General features: G+C 46.1%; 1 protein-coding gene across 1 annotated transcript; it reads left to right on the top strand.

Annotated features, from left to right (window-relative positions):
* Positions 1–7,060: 7,060 nt before the first annotated feature.
* PATE1 (prostate and testis expressed 1) lies at positions 7,061–8,092 on the top strand. The gene is made up of 2 exons (XM_032356522.1): positions 7,061–7,237; positions 7,959–8,092. The coding sequence occupies exons 1-2, from the start codon at positions 7,114–7,116 to the stop codon at positions 8,090–8,092; spliced, it is 258 nt and encodes an 85-aa protein (XP_032212413.1). The 5' UTR covers positions 7,061–7,113.
* Positions 8,093–10,601: the final 2,509 nt, after the last annotated feature.

A 10,601-nucleotide genomic window follows, 5' to 3' on the forward strand; every position in this document is an offset into this window, starting at 1 on the left:
TGCAGAAATCATATATGAACAACGCAAGGAAGAATTATAATGAGACTCATGCACAAAGCACTTTTTGAATCCATTTTACTAAGGTATAGATTGTGCATGTTGAAATGAACTCATTCAAAATGTGGATTTCAGTGAGTGTTGACATATGTGCCCACCATAACCACAACCCTAATAGGACCCTATAGGACATTTCCATCACCCCCAGAAAACATCCTCATGCCCCTTCGCAGTCAGCACCACTATCCTACCTCCTACCCGTTGAGCCACTGATCTGCTCTCTGTCTCTAGAAATGTCACTAATTGTTGACTGCTAAAGCATCTAAACACTTTGGGTCTAGATTTTTAAACTCAGTATAATGTCTTTTATCCTAGAGGAAGAAAAAATATGTATGTTCACACAAGAACCTGAAAAAGACTATTCAAAGCAGCTTTACTTGTATTAGTCTGGATTAAACTGGGGGAAAAAACCGCAGATTTTCTTCAATGGACGAGTGGATAAAGAAGCCATGGTACATTCATACAATGGATTACTATTCTGCAATAAAAAAAGAACTTGATACACACAGCAACTGGACAGCTCTCAAGTGTATTATGCTGACTGGAAAAATCCAGTCTTAAAGGATTACATACTATATGATCCCATTTTTGGAACACCTTCTGAATGATAACATTATGGTGATGGGGAAGAGGTCAGTGGTTATCAGGCTCTGGTGTTAGAGTGTCTGAGTGTAAGGGATGGGATGGAACTGTTATATACCCCAATTTGGTGATTATTTCACAAATCTATACCTGTGACACATTTTAATAATAGTATACACCAAAAAGGGGCACCTGGGTAGCTCAGTGGGTTAAGTCTCTGCCTTTGGCTCAGGTCATGATCTCAGGGTCTTGGGATCAAGCCCCACATTGGGTTCTCTGTTCAGCGGGGAGCCTGCTTCCTCCTCTCTCTCTGCCTGCCTCTCTGCCTACTTTTCTCTCTTTCTCTGTCAAATAAATAAAATCTTTTAAAAAAATAGTATACACCAAAAAAATGCATACATGTAAAAACATGAAATTTGAATAAGGTACATAGTTTACACTCGATTTTAGCCAAAAGGCAAGAAGTCTTTTGTATGAATGAATGAGGGACATAGTTCGATTAATAGTATTATACCATATCTATTCCCTGGTTTGTAGAATGAATTATGATTATTTACAATGTTTCATTGGGAAAGATGGATGAAAAATACACAGAGACTCTCTACTATGTTTGGTAATTTCTTGAGATTCTTTCCTTTTAAGATTTATTTATTTGAGAGAAGAAAGAGAGAGAGCATGAGTGGGGGGAGAGGGAGAGGGAGAAGCAGACTCCCCCCTGAGCAGGAAGCCTGATGTGGGGCTCGATCCCAGGACCCTGAGGTCATGACCAGAGCTGAAGGCAGATGCTTAACTGACTGAGCCACCCAGGCACCCCTCTAAGTGCAGATTTGTTGATGGCATTACTGTTGCCTAACAATGTCCTTATTTCACTTTATTCCTGAAGAATGTTTTCCTCTGGATATGGAATTCTGTCCTGGCAGTGCTCTACTTCCACTGTATTAAAGATTCATCCCAGCAATTTCTTGTTTCTGTCGTTCTGATTGAGAATTCAGCTGCCAGTCAAACACTCGCTTGCAGCTATTATGTTTATTGTCTTCTGCTTACTTTTAACATTTTATCACTGTCTATATAGTGTCTATATAGTGTGGTGGGCGCCTGGGTGGCTCAGTCGGTTAAGTGTCTGCCTTTAGCTCAAGTCATGATCCCAGGGTCCTGGGATGGAACCCTGCGTTGGGCTCCTTGCTCAGTGGGGAGATTGCTTCTTCCTCTCCCTCTGTCCCCCTGCTCGTGCTCTCCCTCTCAAATAAATCAATAAAATCTTAAAAAAATATATAGTGTGATAAAACTATAAAACCAAACAATGGTTAAGTTCCTTAAGAGAAAGGATGTTTCCCACTAGATGAGGAAAAAGGAGAATGTAGTTAGGAAGGAGCCCTTGGTGTGGGGAATTTTCTGTGGTTTTGGCAATATTCGATTTCATAACCTGGCTCATGGTCAATGATTTAAGATATGCACTTATGTTTTTGACAGTTTTTGGTATGTGTATTATTTTTCATCAGTATAAAATATAGGCTCTACACACATACACACTCTCTCTCACTCGTTCTCTCTCTCTCTCTCACACACACATACAGGAAATAAGGGGGAAATCTCTTTTGGCCAACCAGTCAGGAACAGTCTCTGAACCCAGAGAAATTATTTTTGTAATCTTAAGGATTCATTTAAATAGTATGTTGCAAACAAAGCAATACAGAGAGCTTTGTGTCACCATGGGGAGTGCCTGAGGTTTTGCAAAAAGGTCTCTAAGCATGGCCTCTGTGTTCTGGTGACTTTCCCATGGAAAGCACACAAGAAGATTCCCTAATTTCTCCTTAGCTGAGGTCACCCTTTGAATGAGTTCTCCCGGTGAAAGATAGGTTTGTTGAAACAGCGTATTGAAAGTAGAGGAGGTGTTTTGTTTTGTTTGTTTTGTTTTGTTTTAAAGCTGTAAATCATAAGAGAAAAAATGGGTGGATGAGCGGTTATGTCTGCTCCCTTGGGTCCTAGCCTTGCTTTTTAGTCACCTCAATGTCCACACTCTCTTCTCCATCATAGGAGGGAACCATCTAGGGAACTGTGGACATAATGAACAATTCTGAGAGTCCCAGGAAATCCTTGGGGATCATGAGTCTCGTGATAGAAAAGAATACACACGTAAAGTCTCCCCAGATACACTCCTTTTATGTTCTTTCTTGGACCTGCTCATAGTGCCTGTTGCTGTTTTCACATCTCTCCATAGAGTAGAACGTCTCTGATTTCATCTCATCTCAGTTACCCAAGGCTGTGCTGGTCACTGGCCTGAAGGAAAAGAGACAGGCTGTTCTGATAGTACCATTTTCCCAAACGCTGATTTAGAAGAAACTGTCCTGTCCCTGCTAGATCACTGGAACAAGTCCTGTGGGTGCTGGGAAGAGCCCAGGACCCTGAAGCCATTGGTGTTATACCAGAACAGTAATTGAAATTCTTCATTTTGTTGAGACGCCTCTGTGTGGGATCTGCCTCTGTGGAGGTCTCATTCCTCAGATCCTGGCGGTATTCACCTGTGGTCCCATGAACCTCTTCAAAAAGGCCATTATATTGAGTGCCTGGGTGGCTCAGTTGGTTAAGCAACTGCCTTAGGCTCAGGTCATGATCCTGGAGTCCCAGGATCGAGTCCTAGGCTCCCTGGGCTCCCAGTTCCACGAGGAGTCTGTTTCTCCCTCTGACCTTCTCCCCTCTCATGTTCTCTCTCTCACTCTCTTTCTCTCTCAAATAAATAAGTGAAATCTTTAAAAAAGTAAAATAAAATTTAAAAAGTCATTATGTGAAAATATCTTAATTACCAGTGATTTTCTCGATATTGTGGTTGTATTCGCTGTAGAGTAGATCCATTTCCTTTAAAAATAGTGGTAACTTGGGGGACCTGGGTGGCTCAGTGGGTTAAGTGTCAGACTCTTGATTTCTGCCTAGATTGTGATCTCAGGGTCCTGGGGTGGAACCCCGTGTCAGGCTCTGCACTCAGTGGTGGCGGGTCTGCTTGGGGATTCTCTCTCTCCCTCTGCCCCTCCCCTCCTCATGCATGCACATGCTCGCTTTCTCTCTCTCTATATAAACAAATCTTAAAATCTTAATCTTAAAAAATTAAAAATAATGATGCCTTAGAATTGGAAGGTGAGTTTCCATTCAAAAAACATCATTTTGTTTTTTCTGACTTACATGAAAACATTGGAGAGGCAAACCAAAAATGCTAGTCCATAATCAAAACAGCTTCTAACCAGACACATAAAGACACCTACCTCGTCGCTCTCAGAGTTGAGTGGTTGGGCTACTCTTCTGGACTAACAGGTGGGCCCCCAGAAGTCTGTGGTGGTTAGAAGGGAGAGCGTCATGAGCAAGGGATTGTGACAGATTTACATAAACCTTAGGGCAATCGGCAAAAGGGATTCATTCCTGGGTACTGTTAAGTCACAGGTCTGAAATATATGTCATAACCTGAATTATGTGGGCTGCTTTAAGAGGATCAGAAAAGAACTAGGGGCGCTGAGAAAAGGAAAGAGGAGGCCCAGTAAGAAAATCAGGTATCATGGGCTATCCTTGGAAGGATGATTTTGAGGAGACTTTCAGAGATAAGTAAGTCAATAAAATAGGGTTCGGCTGTAAGCTAGGAGTCCAGGTGGATCACGAAGGCTGGGAGAGGAAAATTCTGCTTGAGGAGAAGTGGCAGAACACAGGTGTGTCATCAGGAGAAGAGACGGTTTCTGAAGAGGCGGAGGAAGAAAGCCTTTCCTCCTTTCTTGTGGGCTGCCATTAGCCAAACAATGAAATATGGAATTCCTAGTAGGTAAAGAAGGGAGAGCTCAAAAGGTCAGAGAAAGGAATGTAAAGCCGCAAGAGAAGATGCTGAATTCCAGGGCAACGGGAGGAGGGAAAGGGAAAGATCTGTTTGTAAATATGCAGAACACAAGAATCAGTGATGTCGTGTGTGTGTGTGTGTGTGTGTGTGTGTAAGGAACACATAAATACTTAATGGTCTTCTTTCAAAGCTTCATCAGGGTTCCAGGTGTCTCGGGGAAGCAGTTAACTAGTTACACTAATAACCTCCAATATGTTATGAGGAAAATCTCCTCCACACACACGTCACTTTTACTGTCCCCTATGTCTTCAGCCAACATCTGGCTTAGAACACGACCCCACTTTGCTTCTGCAGCCCTAAATTGTGCCCCATTGTAGTCTGCTTCCTTCTGGTTGCTGTTTCTCTCTCTCTATTGTTTTGCCCTAAGTACAGGCACAGACGTTTCCCTCAATTCCTTGCAATGACAGCAGAGACGAGGCTCCCACCTGTTACAGGTATAAGAATAACTGAAGGAAACTACCAGAAAACTTAGAACGAGATACTAGGTGTGGCTGTTCCTAGAAGCCGCCGGCTCAATCCCCTCCATGGGACTTTGTACCTCCAGCCACCTCTCTGACCGAATACCTAGTCCTTCTCAGAGTTGGGGTAACCCCCGTCCCCCAGCACCTGGCCTGACACCAAGTGGGAAGGACCAGCTTCCCTGGCTCCAGGAGGAATCTCAGACCTCTGTTTCCTAACAAAATCTCTCTCAATCCCTGGGAAACTCCAGGATGGGAAGCAGATTCTTCCTCAGCTCTTATGGCCAGGGTCTGCTTTGTTCCCGGGTGACTGGGTGTGAAACTGGGAATCCTCTGTCAGCGTCCCAGAGTCTAACCTCCCACCTCTCTTCTCCACTCCTCATATCTATGCCTTTTAAGGGTCTATGCTCAATGCCCTTTCTGCATTGCCATGATTTGCGCTCATAGACTCTTTTCAGCTTTAAAGAGCACCTTGGCATAGGTGACTCTGAATCGTACCCACCTAGCTCTGACTTACCCTCATATTTTCCCACAGTGTGGTATCCTGAAAAAAAGAAAAAAACCCCACAGAACATGGCATCAACCATCTTGGGTGGTCAGACTGGAATAAATCAGGTCCAGGGAATTTCGGGTTCCTTTTCGCCCTAGTTTTCCAAAAAGAGAATATGCAAAGTCACCGGTTTCCCTAGGGGTGGAGTATGCCTTCCCAGCACCTTCTGCAGTGTCGCCACCCCTAAGCCCTCCCGGGGAAGCCCAGCCTAGCAGAGGTATAAATAGGCACCTGGCAGCTTCCTGCCCTAACCCACTCCTTTCTCTTTTCAAAATGGACAAGCCCCTGCTTTTGGGACTCTCGATCCTGTTCGGCTGCATTAGAAGTGAGTCTCTGGGGTTGGCGGTTGGTGTGGTATGTCCAGGGTAGGGAACAGGCTAGAGCTCCCATGACGGAGGGAGGGGTTCTGAAGGGAGCCACATGATCGTTCTAATACCATGCCGTTCACCTCCAATGCATCACATCCCTGGGACCTTCACCAGAGGCTTCATCTCCCCCTTAGAGGTGGAAATAGGGGGATTATAAAAGAATTGGGAAGATTTTCATGGAAGCTCTGAGGCGGGGTTTGTAAAATGAGGTCTGCAGAGCACGTATCCTTTCCCCCAACAGTGCTGTCTGGGTCACTGCGTGACAAGGAGCACACAAGTGAGTAGAAACAGATCATGGGGTGGGAGGGGGGAGATGGGAGGAGGGAGGAGAGAGGAGATGAGCCAGGCAGAGCGGGCCCTGGGTGTTGAAAGGAATCCAGAGATAGACCTTGAGTTTCAGCATTCAGCAGCCTCTTAACAGCAGGACGGGTTTGACAAAACAACAGGAGCTGCAGGTGACAAGGGGATGGGGTGAGTGTACTCCAGGGCAAGTCAAAGAGAGAGGCGGGAGTGGATATTGACCTTCCGGGTACCAGTTGGTTAGCCCTACCCAGTGGCAACTTTGTGAATTTCAGACACTTTTCCCCTTTGTCAGCTTCCAGGCACAGGTAGCGAAGCAAGCTGCACAGGTCAATTACAAAGAAGGGAACAAGGGGGGAATGGGTGTGTTTATCTTTCTCCTGTGGCCTGTGCTCTAGCCCCAAGAAGGTGAAGGGAAATGAAGGAAGATGTGCAGAGATGCCAGGAGGCAGGTGCCAAGGCTTTGGAAGGACAGAAAGAGCCTAGAGTGGCCCCAGGTGAAAAGCATTGTCGGACCCCATGTATTACAAGCATTTCAGGGGCCCTGTACGGGGCTAAATCTGGGACGAAATTGCAGATCGCTTTTGTTTCTCCTTGCCAGTACAGTCCAGGAAATACTTATCGAGGATTCCCGTTATACCAGTGAGTATGAAGAGGACGTGATTATCTCCGTCTTGAGTTCGTTCTTTTCCTTGCCCCGCCCCCTTTCTTTCCCCTCCCATTTTTCCCCCAGCCAGACTCCCAAGAGTGTAAACTCCAGTCCCGCTCCTGGTACAGCCTCTCTTAAAAGAGGCAAATGCCCGTAATTCCTGGGTCTCTGTGAAAGCCTTCTGGACTCCAAGCCGACTTCAGATCGGAACGGGGAGGTGGGCTTTCTCGTGGCAGCAGGAGATCGCTTCTCACTTCTGTTCCTGGTTTCTCGGTCCGATGACAGACCTCGTTCAGTGTAGGATGTGCCACCTGCAGTTTCCAGGAGAAAGGTGTTCCAGAGGCAGAGGAGTGTGCACTGCTACAGAAGACGAGGGCTGCGTGACTGGGAAGATTTTCAAGAGTAAGTTGGGGGATGGGGGTGTGTGCGAGAAGCTGAACGGGACATAGGTGCCATGGAACAAAGCAGGGACCTTACTTTGCCCCAGGCAGCTCCAGCCCTGGGATGCTTGATCTCTCTACCCCATCACAAGCCAAAATGGAAAATAGATGGAGGAGGTCCCTGAGGGGTGGGGATCTGTAGCTATGGAACCAGTAATCTGAGAAGCTTGCAGAAAGTAGGGAGACTGGGTGGGGAGGAGAGGGGAGGCACAATATGGCCAGTGGGGACCAGGCGCTTGTTGGAGAGGGGAGGGCAGCTCCTCATCTGTCCCTGCCTGGACCTCCATGGGGTGGTTTTAAACTGTGAAGATAAAAGGACCAGTGTCAGCAACAGACGCGAGCTAAATGGCCCTCTTGGTTTTCCTACATTTCGTGCTAAGCAAAACCTTGGCATTTACAACCCTGACTTAAACCAGTGTTAAGATTCTCCACTGAGACATCCAGCTTTGGAAATCCCTCCGTCACTGCTGTCATCACCTCCCCACTCCCAAGAACTTTTGCAAATTCTTCTGCCACTGCTTTCCTTCTGGGAAGTCTTCACCTGGGAACATCTTACAGTTCTGCCTGTTTGGATAACAGAGACTTGAGCTACCCACAAGGCTGTTCTTGTCTGCTGGTACGGTCTGCAAAGAAGTTTCTTTGCAGAAACCTTTTTGCTAACCTGTTTCTCTTTCCTCCCACAGAAGATGGGACTCTGTGGTTAACCTTCATGGGCTGCCTGGAAAACTGTGCTAATGTGGACAAAATAAAATGGAGTGTCTACTTGGTGACGTTCAGGTGCTGCAGGGTCTCTGACTTATGCAATGAAAACCTGTAGAGGTTGCGTTTCCTCTGGGGGCTCCAACCTCTGGATGACATTATTGTCTAAGCCTCTTCATGAGGATTTCCTGGAAAGCCACTGTTTCGGATCGCAAGCTCATGGTTCTGCCTTCTGTCTGTGTAAGAAAAAGTGCTCTTCTTTTCTAGATTTTCCATCTTGGTCCCTGGTGGTTGTGGTGATGGAGTAGGGGGAAACGAAACACTTCGAGAGCAAGACCAGTGTCTCCGGCAGGTTCTTACAAAATCTAGAGCTTTCACTGTGTACCAAAACTGCTTCAGAATAAGAAGACAAGAGATGTAAGCGTCTGACTCATGATTTTTAGTTCCAGTCAAGATCTCAGTGTGTTGAGATCAAACCCAGCCTTGGGCTCTGGGTTGGGCGTGGAGCCTGCTTAAGATTTTCTCACTCCCTTTCCCTCTGCCCAGCCCCCATCACGTGCTCACGCTTTCTCTCCAAAAAAAAAAAAAAAAAAAAAAAAAAAAAAAGAAAGAAAGAAAAAGGATAAGACCGAGAATAGGTCAATTCTTTTCCTGGCTTTTCGCCTTCCTTCTACAGTAGGTTCTTTTCTTCCCTTTTCTTTTTTCTTTTTTTCCTTTTCTTTCTTCCTTGTGTTTCTCTCTTTTAGTATTATCCTTCTTACCATACTCCCGCTAAAGCCCATGACCCTGGCCTCTCAGGGAGGGAAGTAGCAAAATGAAAAGAGATAGCTTGGGTCTTCTTGAATTTTGTTCATGAATGCTATTCCCAGAGTGAGGAGAAGGGTAGAGTGTAGAAAGGAATTTGCATCAGGAATCCAGAAGAAAACAAGCTTTTCTGCCAGGAAGGAGACGGTCTTTGAGGTTGGGGGGTCGGAGAAGAGGAGAGGGCATCTAGAGGGGTCTGGAGGTAGTAACTTGCACCCTGCTTGCCTGGCAACCTCACAGGAAGGCATCAACTCCTAGATATGGAAGAGCTGCAGGATACCGCCAAGGACATGAGACCAGAAGCAGCCACACAGATATTCCCATGTGTCTAGCGTGGCATGGAAGAGGCTGGAATTGGTGGGATCTGAGCAAGCCATGTGAGTCTGGTCACTGGATTTCTCAACAGTAACCTCTGTACAGAGCCGTGCCATGAGCAGATTGCACCCCGCCCACCCCCCCGGACTTCACGCACACTCAGGCTTTCTACCCTGTATGGTTCTAGCGCCCTGGGAAAAATAGGAGTGGGAAGGAGCATGCTCACAGATGGAGACTGATTTCTGCCAAACTGGTAGGATGAGCCCTCTTTATTTGATTATGAAGTATAAGCTCATTTTCCTATTTTTGTTGAACTGATTATAATTTGTTACTGTCACACACATTTTAATGTTTAGATTCGATCAGGAAGAGTCGCTTCAAGCTCGCTCCTGTCTCCTTTCAATATTCTTCATCCTTCTTGGAACATTTCCTTCTATTTGCCTCAGCCAAATGTTCAGGCTCATTTTATTTTTTTTTAAATTTTTAAAAATATTTTATTTACTTTTATTGGACAGAGAGACAGGGATCACAAGTAGGCAGAGAGGCAGGCAGAGAGAGAGGGGGAAGCAAGCTCCCCGCTGAGCAGAGAGCCAGACTCATTTTATAATTTCTCTCTAGGAAGCCCTGCTTCTTCTCAGTGGGAACGTTATTGAGATACCAAAATCATGGTGCTAGGTATGCACGTGGCCGCTGGAGTGTCACTGCCCTCAGGGCTTCGCCACGGCGGAAATTGAAGAACACACGTGTGGATGTACACATGCAAGTGTGTGCATGCGTGAACGGCCCTCTTCCCCAGACATGCGCACTTCCATCTAGAATTTATGCTAGTTTTTCTTTTTTCTCTTCCCGTATCTATAAATCCTTTCTACAATACTGAGAAACTGGGCTCTTATTATCCTCAATACATTTCTTGTTTTGTTATTCCCCTCTGTACAAGACTGAACTCCCATTGCTACCACCCGCCTTGGACTCCAGCATCCCCCCTCCCCCACAGATACTCCAGTGTCACCCCCACATGCAGATCCCCTTCTGGCAACTTTCAGGGGCCATATCCTTTTTTGGGTCACCATGTACCCCACTTACATCTCAGCATTCCTTACCAGCCTGCCACAGCTGTCCACCACACAAGTTGCCTTCCTCACGCAGCTTGGACTCCAATGACCAACACTAGACCAAGTGAAACTTGCTCAGTCCACTCAGTCACCAACCGCCCATGTTCACCCCCATCTACCACCACACCACTCTGCAGGGACACTCTCCTCGCCAGAGCAAACTCTGACAACCTGCACCACAGCACGCGGATGTCGTCCTCACCCATTTGGGCTTCCAACAGCCCATGTTGCGCCTCTAGCCAGTAACCTCCATCATGGGGGGGTCTATCTTGCTCAGTCCATCTAAAAAGCCACCTAAAATGGCTTTTAGACTGAAATCTTAAAGAAAGAAGCTGAACATTAAAAAAAAGAAAATCTTTTTCTGGGGCACTTGGGTGGCTCAGTCAGTTAAGTGTG

The sequence above is a fragment of the Mustela erminea genome, chromosome 9 (genome assembly GCF_009829155.1).
Source record: "Mustela erminea isolate mMusErm1 chromosome 9, mMusErm1.Pri, whole genome shotgun sequence".
In the NCBI taxonomy this organism is placed as follows: Eukaryota; Metazoa; Chordata; class Mammalia; order Carnivora; family Mustelidae; genus Mustela; species Mustela erminea.